The sequence below is a fragment of the Amblyraja radiata genome, chromosome 5 (genome assembly GCF_010909765.2).
Source record: "Amblyraja radiata isolate CabotCenter1 chromosome 5, sAmbRad1.1.pri, whole genome shotgun sequence".
NCBI lineage: Eukaryota > Metazoa > Chordata > Chondrichthyes > Rajiformes > Rajidae > Amblyraja > Amblyraja radiata.
The window spans coordinates 33,718,606-33,731,756 of NC_045960.1; the positions used below are offsets into that span (position 1 = coordinate 33,718,606).

The window sequence follows — 13,151 nt, forward strand, 5'->3', positions numbered from 1 at the left end:
AGAGAATTAGGATGCATGATCGGTCAGAGTCATGGCAATGTGCGTGATTTACAATACATAATCAGTTATCATTTACAATTTCAAAAGAAATTCACAAGGAATTCGGCACATCTAGTCTACTCCGCCATTCAATCATGGCTGATCTATCTCTCCCTCCTAACCCCATTCTCCTGCCTTCTCCCCGTAAACTCTGATACATGTACTAATCAAGAATATATTAATATAATACCAAAGGCTCAAAGAAAGTGAATGGAATCCAAAACAAGATACTGTCAAATATTATTTGTGCATGAAACGCTTTATTTTTAAAGAGGGAAAGGAATACTTTGCTTTATTGCAAAGGTCATGGCCAGATCCAACGATTATTGGGCCCACAATACATTGAATAATCCGAGATAAAACTATTTGTCATATTCATAGCCTACCCATTTTCTTTTTACAAAAGATTTCTCTGGCCTTCTCAGATGAAAAGTGAATTTCATTGGTAGTTACAAAGAAACAGCAATGTAATATATATTACTTTCAAAGTCCTGGCCAAAATATCATTCTGCAAAATGGTAAAAAAGGGAAAATGTCAATGTCAATGATACCTATTAATTTCTCCAATCATGAGTGAAAAGTTTTTTTTCTTGAAATATGTTAAACTGCATCACATTTTCTTATTCTCTATATATCAGTGAGTGAAGATCAAATCTGGAAAGGAGTATCAGAAAGTAAGTATAAGTATATTGCCATTGTAATCACAATGAAATCTGATTGGAAAAACATATTTTAAAACATGAACCTGATATTTCCAATTTAATTCAATCCAATTCAAGTTATTTCTGCTTTCCTAGTCTACCAAAAAAAAATAACATGTGAAGAAATATTAGTAGTTCCCTCAATACTTACTTTCCCAGATTAACCTTTCATAAAAATGGTCTGTGGAATGTAACCTAAATGTAGACCTAGAGGTTTCACCTCTATTATTAGGCTACTTAAACTTGCTATTATTTAGACCATTTTTTTGTAGATCCTTTGTTGTGATTCCAGATGCAAAGCCACGCTAGAGCCAGGTATTTCACATCTAATTTTGGTATAGGCATGTGGAAATAACAATGGTGTAACCATATTCACCGACCGGAGAGTCTTGGGCTAATCAAATAGCATGGCTAACAAGTTGCACAATCCATGTCATCTGGTTGATACCATAAGAAATCTAGGGAGGGGAGGACAATGCATCGGATCTTAAAAATATTATATTCTTAAATCCAAAACTTTCAAATAGATTTCTTGCACCAATGACCAGAAACATCCATCCTGGCCCTGCATCAACCATTACATGCACCAGATGGAATACAATCTTGAGCTATTTATTAACAAGTGTCCACAGGCAAGAGGTTAGCTCAGACAAAAACAGAATGTTCAACAATTTCAAATCAATCTACTGCCTCCATCTAGATCATAAAATGTATCAGCTGAATGGTTGCAAAATCTCACGTCATGAAGTAAAAAGTCAATTTTATTTTATTTTACTTTAGAGACACAGCAGGGAAACAGGCCCTTTGGCCCACCGAGTCCGTGCCGACCAGCGATCCCCGCACATTAACACTATCCTACCCACACCAGGGACAATTTAAAAAAAAAAAATGCCTCAGCTAAAAAAGCTTTTAAGAAAAAAGAAACCAACTAAAATTTATACTTTAAGGCAAAAATATTACAAAATGGAATGTGGAGAGAATTTGTAAATATGTGCAAAATTTAGGAATTTGAGCAATAGCAATTGAAACAAGGAGTCAAACAATCTAACTGCCGGAGGAACTTGGTAGGTTAGGCAGCTTCTATGGAGGGACATGGACAAACTACTTTTTGTCTTCTCGTAAACACCACTGTTATATCATCAGTTCTATTTTTGCTCGTCTCCTAAATCAGTCTAAAGAAGGGTCCCATCCCAAAATGTTACCTGTCCATGTTCTCCAGGGATACTGCCTGACCCACTGTGTTACTCCAATACTTCGTGCTCTACACAAGATTCTAGCATCTGCGGTTCCTCGTTTCTACTTCCAGAATTTGCAGTCTATTGTGTGTCCAAAACAAGGACTCATGTAGATGTTGCATGGAATCAAGACAATGGGGAAGGCACATTATGTTTGTGGACCAGCAAATTTACACCTGACCCAATCCGAGAGTGGGTATCACAAATTCACAGGTAATTATGTCAAATACCAATGGAATACTTACCATTATTGATCTTTATCTGTTGACAATAAAATAACTTCAGTAAATTCATGGTATACAGACTTAAACTACAAAACAGGTTAAATTACAAAACAAGAGCTTGCAGGCGCTTTTTGACAAGAGAACCCAAAGAAAGATAAAGATAATTAGGCACACGTCCCGAATGCAATCTATTTATATATACATAACTAAAACTGAACTTGTGCTCTTCCTTTTGTGTGGTTTTTCTATTTGCGCAAAAACGATACGCGATAGCGCTACGATTTTTCGCCAGCTTACTCACCGTTCCCCTGTGCTGCGTGTTCAACAAGTTTCATTCCGATCGATGGTATATTGTAAGTTATTATGGTTTAAAAATCATTTAAAAAATGCGCGTGCGCAGATTGCTGTCAGTCACCGCCACGCAGATTGGTCTCCTCTCCTGTCAGTCAGGAAGGGGTGTCGCCGCACTGATTGGCCGCGTCCGCTGTCAATCGGCTGGAGGTCGCCATGGTGAAGGAGTGGAGCTGCACAGTACCTGGTGGGGAGGGTGGTGCCGAGCCCGGGGACTGGGCCTGGGCTGGAACTAAGAACAAGCCTGGGTCCGGGGTCAGGGACGGGTCCGGAGATGAAGTCGGGGCCTGGACTGGATCAGGCACCAGCCAAACCGAGGGCTGGAGTCGTGCCCAAGCCCGGGGCCTGGTCAAGGTGTACCAGTGCCTCGGGGCCCACCCGGCCGCCGTCATCCTGCAGCACAGCTTCCTGCTCTGCGGGCAGCTATGGTTTGGCTGCCCACCATCCTCACCCCTCCACCGGCACAGCGAGCCCAGCTCCATCGACGCCAACGTCTGCGAGTCCTTCGGCCGCCCGAAGGGGGGAGTGAGGGATGAGGGAGGGAGAGGGGAGTGAGTGATGAGGGAGGGGGGAAGGAGGAAAGAGTGCAGGGGGGTAGAATTTTCATGGAAGGGGGACAGGCTTGAGTGGTGGAATATTGCGTTGGGGGAACGGGTTGCGTTGGTGGAACGGATGAGTGGTGGAATATTGTGTTGGGGAACGGGTTACGTTCCCCAACGCAGGCCTCCCGTGCAACAGGAACCCAACTGGTCCCTCTTAGTCTAGTTATTATTTAAATAGGAACAGTTGAGACTTTCTGTATATAGTGTGGACTCAAGCAGACAGGCAGTGGCTAGTGAAGTGTCTGAGAATCCATGTTTGCCTAGCAGATGCACTTAAACAAATTAAGAAGTGAAATATATTGTTGATAACATCTAACAGTGCAGAAAGCTGTCAAAGCAATGCAGAAGACTCGGAAGAATATACAGATTTGGAGCTTGGTTAGGTGCCATTTAATGCATACAAAAAAGTAGTGATAAAATAGGTTTATACCTAGAAGAGCACAACTTTATAATGGAATGGAGAAGCAGAGGAAACTAGATGTACAAATATATATATATTTATATATACATATACAGTGGCTTGAAAAAGTATTCATACCCCTTGAACTTTTCCACATTTTGTCACGTTACAACCACAAACGTAAATGTATTTTATTGGGATTTTATGTGATAGACCAACACAAAGTGGCGCATAATTGTGAAGTGGAAGGAAAATGATACATGGTTTTCAAATTTTTTTACAAATTAAAAACTGAAAGGTGTGGCGTGCAAAGGTATTCAGCCCCCTTTACTCTGATACCTCTAAATAAAATCTAGTGCAACCAATTGCCTTCAGAAGTCACCTAATTAGTAAATAGAGTCCACTTGTGTGTAATCTAATCTCAGTATAAATACAGCTGTTCTGTGAAGGCCTCAGAGGTTTGTTAGAGAACATTAGTGAACAAACAGCATCATGAAGCCCAAGGAACACACCAGACAGGTCAGGGATAAAGTTGTGGAGAAGTTTAAAGCAGGGCTAGGTTATAAAAAAATATCCCAAGTTTTGAACATCTCACGGAGCACTGTTCAATCCATCATCCGAAAATGGAAAGAGTATGGCACGACTGCAAACCTACCAAGACATGGCCGTCCACCTAAACTGACAGGCCGGACAAGGAGAGCATTGATCAGAGAAGCAGCCAAGAGGCCCATGGTAACTCTGGAGGAGCTACAGAGATCCACAGCTCAGGTGGGAGAATCTGTCCACAGGACAACTATTAGTCGTGCACTCCACAAACCGGGCCTTTATGGAAGAGTGGCAAGAAGAAAGCCATTGTTGAAAAAAAGCCATAAGAAGTCCCGTTTGCAGTTTGCCACAAGCCATGTGGGGGACGCAGCAAACATGTGGAGGAAGGTGCTCTGGTCAGATGAGACCAAAATTGAAGTTTTTGGCCTAAATGCAAAACGCTATGTGTGGCGGAAAACTAACACTGCACATCACCCTGAACACACCATCCCCACTGTGAAACATGGTGGTGGCAGCATCATGCTGTGGGGATGCTTTTCTTCAGCAGGGACAGGGAAGCTGGTCAGAGTTGATGGGAAGATGGATGGAGCCAAATACAGGGCAATCTTGGAAGAAAACCTGTTAGAGTCTGCAAAAGACTGGAGACTGGGGCGGAGGTTCACCTTCCAGCAGGACAACGACCCTAAACATACAGCCAGAGCTACAATGGAATGGTTTAGATCAAAGCATATTCATGTGTTAGAATGGCCCAGTCAAAGTCCAGACCTAAATCCAATTGAGAATCTCTGGCAAGACTTGAAAATTGCTGTTCACAGACGCTCTCCATCCAATCTGACTGAGCTTGAGCTATTTTGCTAAGAAGAATGGGCAAAAATTTCAGTCTCTAGATGTGCAAAGCTGGTAGAGACATACCCCAAAAGACTTGCAGCTGTAATTGCAGCGAAAAGTGGTTCTACAAAGTATTGACTCAGGGAGGCTGAATACTTTTGCACGCCACACTTTTCAGTTTTTTATTTGTAAAAAAATTTGAAAACCATGTAACATTTTCCTTCCACTTCACAATTATGCACCACTTTGTGTTGGTCTATCACATAAAATCCCAATAAAATACATTTACGTTTGTGGTTGTAACGTGACAAAATGTGGAAAAGTTACACACATATACATATATATATACATATAACATCATTAAGTACGTGGAGAGGAAACAGAGTTCACATTGAGGGGAATTTGATACCAAAGCATAATAATGACAGTAAAAGATATTGACTAGCATAATGCCAGCGGTTTTGGGATGTTCACAATGGAATGGATCTGGGAATGAAATGTGGGCCAAGGCCTTGAATTAGAAGCCACCAGTTATGGGGAACAGTTAGAGAAACTAGGGCTGACTTTTCTGGAACTGATACAGAGGGAGGATTTGGTACAGATGTTCAGTGATAAAAAGGATGTTGCTGAAGATATCTTTCTGATTATAATAAAAACTAACAGCTCATGATCCAGATAAGCACAAGGTTGAAACAAGTTTTTAAACAATGAGTATATGTAAATCTGTGACAATTAGTGCTAGACCACTACATCACCTGAAAAGTTTATTGGCAATTAAATATAAACTGCTAACATATAAGAAAGTGGGAGAACTTTGATGGTGGTGAGAACTAACCACAGCACAAGCAAGGAGAGTCAAGTGGTTGCCTTACACGCAAAAGAAAATCTATGAGTTAGTCAACAATTTTGCAAATATTTTTTCAAAACTTTATTATCAAATCCTGGCACATGAAAATGAGTTAAGGAAAAAAAGACTCCTATTCAGAATATTATACCCAGAGACAATGCAACACTGTCCCACACCCAGGAACATTGTAGTCTGGCATGTGGGTGTCGAGGGTGAATACCAAGGTGAATACATTTAAATGCTACAAATAGCCTATCACTTGGACAGGTATTAGAGTTTAAAAGGTAACTTCTTCGGAATGCAATTATTCAATGACCAATGTAATACTGTAATACAATGGTATGCTTATGTTCCTAGTTTATGTTATCAGGCAAATGCTGAGCAGAGCTAGAAAATCATTTTGGGGAAAGAAAGGTAAAGCAAAAAAAAAATTTAGCTCACTAAATTCCTGTAGTACATAGGTTACACAGATATGGAAGTTATGCCAAGATTCACTCATAATATGATTCCTTGCCAGTCAATTATAAAATTGTTTACGGCTTCTTGTTCGCCTCATGACCCATTCACTTCAGCCTGAAGTGAGAGAGTACACATGTGACAATGTTGCTCACCTGGCACAATGTACTATATCAATTTATTTTCTTCCCCTCCCAGCCCATGCAGATGGAGCCTAGGTAGAGGAGGAAGGTGGGGCAAGAGCCTGAGCTACTGTTGCATGTCAGTTCTTCCTAAAGAGTTCAGCATGGCTAAATATCCAGGTCCATTACATCTTCAGCGTGACCCTAGACAAACTCAAGGCAAAAAAAGTAATCAATTAACACTTTACATACATATGGCTGAACTATTAACCATCTCTGTAATGTGAGTATATAATCCTGTACTCAATTATCAGCTACCTAAAGACAAATAAAATCACTTCACGAGCTTGGTCTATAACCATAGCTATCATATCTCATTTATCTATTAAACCTGAGAGAAAATAGATTATAATAACTATTTATGTGGTACATACCTACAATCAGGTGCAGGGCACCATCGGGCATCTGGATCAGATGCAAGGTATCTTCGCAGCATGAATTCTTCATACTTTTCCATCAAAGTCCCATTGTTGAGAATCATACGGATGTCCGATGGATGATACATTTCTGAACATTCTGGACAGGCAATGTTGACCCTGCTTTCAGTAATTTCAATTTTCAAATATTGCTGCAAGCAATCCAGACACGAACGATGATGACAAGAAATGATCTCTGGGAATTGAGATCGAGGCTGGCTAAGAAGGCAGAGAGGACACTCCAGAGTGCCTAACAATTGTTCGTTACTGGAGGATTGTATTGTCCTGTTAGAGGAGGTGGTCTTTTTCTCATCCTCACTCTCTGTTTTAGTGTTTACTCCCTCAACTGTGACTGCAGACATCTCAAGCTTTGATTTAGATTTAGGTTTCCTGCTGAAGAGACTGAAGAACTGAAGTTGTCGATGTTTATTTGGTCTTTTCATGATTTTGAATTATGCTTTAACGGTTAAAAATATGATCAAAATTTCTCTTAATTTCTTTCCAAAGTATGCAACTAATGTTTACCAATGTTTGGAGAAAAAAAATCATTTAACGACAGTCCTGACAAACTGTAAAATGAAAATATGGCAAAGTTCCTCCCCCTCTTATGATAGCCAAGTTCTTCGGAGGAAAATAGTTAGCAATACTGAAGTAATACTGAGCTGACAGGAAGCATTTTATTACAGCATTGATTTTTTTAATGGTTTCGCCCAGATGCACAAGCACAGCAAACTCAGACTCTAAGTAGTTCCAGAACCAACAGCCGTTCTTAAAGGACTTTAACAGATGTCAACTTGTTACATTCATTGTTTTGTCCATTTTCGGTACATAATCTGGAAGTTAGAAGAAAAAGATGATCAGTTATACAAAAATTTTAATTATTAGCAGTTCAATCAATTTTACATGACTACAGAATAATGCAAGAGAGAATGGTGAATAACATTGCTTTGGTGGAACATGAAGTTGCATTATAATAAAGGCAGTGAAGTACACTCTACACTACAGACATAAATCCCATAAATCACAGTCACTAGAATGGAACTGTATCACAAGACTTTGCTAGAGCTATGAACATCCTTTTACAGTCCAAAATTCACTCAATTCCCACTGAATTAAAAAACACACCCCTTGACTAAAACAGGAATACCCAAAAATGAAAACCCACAACTTGAGCGCCCTGGAGAGGAAGAGACTACAAAAAGTAGTAAACACTGCCCAGTTCATCATCGGCTCTGACCTTCCTTCCATCGAGGGGATTTATCGCAATCGCTGCCTCAAAAAGGCTGGCAGTATCATCAAAGACCCACACCATCCTGGCCACACATTCATCTCCCTGCTACCTTCAAGTAGAAGGTACAGGAGCCTGAAGACTGCAACGACCAGGTTCAGGAATAGCTACTTCCCCACAGCCATCAGACTATTAAACCTGGCTCGGACAAAGCTCTGAACATTAATAACTCATCATCTGTTATTTGCACTTTATCAGTTTATTTATTCGTGTGTTTTGTAGTCAATGCCTACTATGTTCTGTTGTGCTGAAGCAAAGCAAGAATTTCATTGTCCTATCAGGGACACATGACAAGAAACTCACTTGAACTTGAACTTGAACACGATCCAAGTTATTTATTACATTTCCTTATTCATCTCAACTAAGATTATTCATTGACAGCTACTGATTGGCAAGAAGATTAGAGTGTAAATGTTATAATGGATCTACAACCACTCTGCTCCTTCTGGAGTCAGATCACAGCTCTGCTGCCAGGAACGGAATGAAACAGATAAAGTATACCAACTGCATATTTCCCTGCTCCAATGGTTATCTTTTCAGACTGGAACTTAATTTCAGATTTCTGTACTGTTTAAAGGATGTTTGTGTCTGAGCAATGCTACAACTTCAATGAATAGAAATACAAGAAATGTTATGAACAGAAGTAACAGTTACTGTATATTCTCTTTCTCAACAACGGTTTTAGGGGATTCAGAGCCTTTGTCTTGCCCAGAGTAAGGGAATCGAGGACCAGAGGACATAGGCTCAAGGTGAAGGGGAACAGATTTAATGGGAATCTGAGGGGTAATTTTTTCACACAGCAGCTGGGAGAGGAACAAGCTGCCAGAGGAGGTAGTTGAGGCTGGGACTATCCCATTGTTCAAGAACCAGTTAGACAGGTACATAGATTGGACAGGTTTGGAGGGATATGGACCAAGTGCAGGCAAGTGGGACTAGTGTATCTGGGACACGTTGGCCGGTGTGGGCAAGTTGGGCCAAAGGGCCTGTTTCCACACTGTGTCACTCTATGACTCCATAAGGATAATATGATCGAGTTAATCCAAGATTTTAAATACTTCCTTAATGGAAAACTTCCAGGTTAGCCATTATAGGTAATTATATATTTTGCTTCATGTTTAAAAAAACACAAATGTCCAATCAAAAGATACAAATATCATTATGCAATCGTGGCTGCTCGGAAGATAAATGCATATTTATCTTGTCCAGTTGCTACAACAGGTTATCTGTAGCACCGAGAAGTATTTTCACACCAAAAAGGAACAATTTGGAAAATTAACACGAAGTAAATAAAACATGCTACCACTTATAGTTACGAGTTAAATTTCCCCATCGAGCCCAAGATTAAATCTCACTACTTCCTTTACAATGACATCAAATAACACATGCCTATAGGTGTGGCTTATTGCTTCTGCAGATAACCCTATAACATTATATAATTAATTTCTGAGAGATTTTTTGGAAACTAAAACACAATTCTAGTCTACAGTCAGTGATTTCTTAATTGCTGAGTAAGCGGAGGGCAGCTAATCGAACAAAATAGCTCAAGCATGTACTATTCTTTGGTTCCGACAGTCTACAATCATTACAACTTCTATCTTGTGTTACACTTGTCACTACTTATTAACATTGAAGCAAATGCAGACCTCTTGTTCCTCTCAAAATAACAGATATTCTGACATTTTTACTCACATAGCCCACAAATATTAATTTCTTGTTGTGACATAATGATTAAATAAATCTAAACGATATTGGTCAATAAGCCAAATAGGGAGCACTGTACCTCCAAAAACTGTGAATAAATGTTGTTGCCTATTATTTTAATTTACCAGAAATGGCTCCTATATTTGAATATGGATTCATGCAATGCAAAGAAAACTTTGTATGTGATAACAGCTATAACATGATTGAAGAATTTATTGGAGTTCAGAGTTCAAGAAAAACCAATTCTAAGATGAATACCACTTTACAGTTAAAGCAGAAATCACAGGCAACGCCTGACAATTTAAAACTATGTTTGCTAATACACTTCAATTTACTAATTATATGGCATCCAAAACTTGTTAAAAGTATAAAAATTATTGGGGGGAAAAAAGAAAATATTTTCTATTTTTTTCAGAATGCAAAGGAACACAGACAGCTGGACATAACTTAAAATAAATTAGGTTTTGATTTCACATAAAATGCATATTTCATTCAATAGGAAGCAGCTGAAGTTCTAAAAAACCATTACTTAATCACAGTAACAAGCACAATGACTGGAAGTCTGACAACATATTGTGCAGAACTGGCTACAATGGCCTAAAGAAACAAAATACAGTACATTAAATTAACATTACTTACAAAGATGGCTATTAGCATGAATAAATGCTTACATATATGTACATGAACAATGAAAATCTACTTAACTCATTTACTCTGATACCATGATAATGCTTGACACAGCCGCTAGTCATTCCCACTTTGCAAAACTTCTTGAATGGGATTTTTTATTTTTTTTAAAATAAATCATATGCAGACAAAATCTACATTTGTCTTCTTCATTAGCCGCTGACTATTATTTAACCAGCTCTTATAGCATAGTTCAAGTTGATCAGTTCTCAAATTGCTACAAATAGAAATTCAATCCAATTCCCTCTATCTCTGGAAAATACTCTTCTCAAATTACTGGTTGGACCATATCCAAGCTTCTTGAATCATTTTCAAAAGTTAAATTCTGAAATTATCTAGTAACAGATACTAAAAACAAAAGACATTGGGCACAATACATGCTGTCCTGTTCATGACATTTGACAAAGTAACTTTTGATTCTAAGCTTTTTTTTCCCTATGATTGATTATGACTCCCACAAATTACATTATAAAACTGATGAAAGTAGAAAAAACTATAAACTATAAATGCTGGAGTAATTCAGTGGGACAGGCAGCATCTTTGGAGAGAAGGAATGGGTGATGTTTCGGGCCAAGACTCAACCCAAAACATCACCCATTCCTTCTCTCCAGAGATGCTGCCTGTCCTTCTGAGATCCTCCAGCATTTTGTGTCCATCTTCACACTACAAATCCTCAAGTGTGAAGCAGAATGCTTTACAACCTTATGAAAACATTATAATGGAAACACAAGATGCTGGAATATTGAGCAAAAAAAACTGCTCGTGGAACTTAGATGGTCAGGCAGCATCAGTGGTGGGAAATCGACAGGCGACGGTTCAGGACCATTCTTCAGCCTGATTTTATGTCATATTATTATTTTAATTTTATATTTTTAGAACATTATAATGGCATCAAAACATTTTTTTAAAGTGTTGGAATTACCTATTCATACTAACAATAAATGTTGATCTATATTTATGTTGCCCCTCAGATTAAATAGCAAATACTAGAATGAGAAATGGGTTGTAGCCAGCTTCACCCATATTGTGAACATGGTACATTTGTTGTCTGTGTTCCGTTCTACATCAGAGGGTTATGGGCAGCACCACCACTGCTACAATACAATGGGCTCCCATTTCTCTTGGCACCGGAAGGCTAAATTTTTCATCATCCCATACAAGCCAGCAACACAACATAAAGAGATCAGAAAAGGGAAACCACAAGTATTAATTAATAATATATCTGGGGAACAGTCCCGACCCAAAACACCACCAAGCTATGTCCTCCAGAGATACTGGCTGACACTCCGAGTTACTCCAGCACTTTTTGGTATTGCTCAAGATTCCAGCACCTGCTGTTCCTCCTTTCTCCATCCTTTTTTTTTACTGATTAAGGTGCAGTTTGTTTTAGTTTAGTTTAGAGATACAGCACGGAAACAGGCCCTTCGTGCAAACCAGCGATCCCCTTACACTAACACAACCCAACATGCGAGAGACCATTTACAATCTCTACCAAAGCCAATTAACCTACAAATCTGCAAGTTTTTGGAGTGTGGGATGAAACCAGAGCTCCCAGGAAAACTCACGGTGCCACAGGGAAAAACGTACAAACTCCCTGTTTTCCAATCTTTTGCTACCAGTTTTTATTGTGCAACTAATAATTTCAATTCTGCCTCAAGGTAATGCTCAGAATTTAGAAGAATGTCAGAACCTGTTTTGCAATATGAAACTAGTTGGTCAATACTACATTCAGTGCAAAGTAAAGCAGATACCCAATTTCAGCCAAAGATCTTTGGATGAAGAAGGGTCTCGACACAAAACGTCACCAATTCCTTCCCTCCAGAGATGCTGCCTGTCCTGCTAAGTTATTCCAGCAATTTGTGTCTATCTTTGGATTAAACCAAATAGCTATTAATCTTTTCACTCGATGATTTTGTCTGTTGGCTCACCTTATAATTGCTATTTTATTTTAAAACACTGCAACAATATTTTCACATAAAATTGTGATCAAAGGAGAAGGAAATGTTTTGAGCCCTAAAAATGTGAGTATTCCTACCAAAGGTATAATAACTACTTTAAAACACTAAATGATTTGCTAAATTGCTAAAATAATTTTTCAATAAATTTAATACCACAGCTGCTATTAAATTGTGGAGAAGTTAGTGCCAGGGAAGCGGCATGCATGATGTCAGCAAAAGACACTCTTAGTCATTTCAGCTTCCAACTGTATGTCACCAACCAATTTAACGCCCAGACCTCAAATACATGATAGATCTGACTTCCACACGAACCTTGTAGAAATGATAATAATGGTAACAGAAGGACGAGGGTCAGCACAGCAGGGAGATGTAGTTGGTGGCTTGCGGAATAAACTAGCTTGTACATAAAATTCGGATTTTAGTTAGGCAGGGGTACGTTCATTGGTTTAAGTTTAGTTTATAGCCACATGTATCGAGGTACAGTGAAAAGCTTTTATTGTGCCAGTCAGCAGAAAGACAATACGTGATTACAATCAAGCCATTTACAGCATATGGAAACATAAGGGAATAACGTTTAGAGCAAGGTAAAGCCAGCAAAGTCCGATCAAGGATAGTCCGAGGGTCACCAATGAGGTATATCGTAGTTCAACACTAGTTGCAGTATGATGATTCGGTTGCCTGATAACAGCT

At 39.1% G+C, this 13,151-nt stretch overlaps 1 protein-coding gene across 2 annotated transcripts in view; it reads right to left on the minus strand.

Moving 5' to 3' along the window:
- Positions 1-13,151, minus strand: part of LOC116973177 (E3 ubiquitin-protein ligase RNF19A-like) — an 82,719-nt gene that overhangs the window by 35,257 nt on the left and 34,311 nt on the right. For both annotated transcript variants that reach the window (XM_033020986.1, XM_033020987.1), the window contains exon 2: positions 6,786-7,660. In XM_033020986.1, coding sequence (XP_032876877.1) covers positions 6,786-7,270 — 485 coding nt within the window. In that variant the 5' untranslated portion in view covers positions 7,271-7,660. The remainder of the gene's footprint in view (positions 1-6,785; positions 7,661-13,151) is intronic.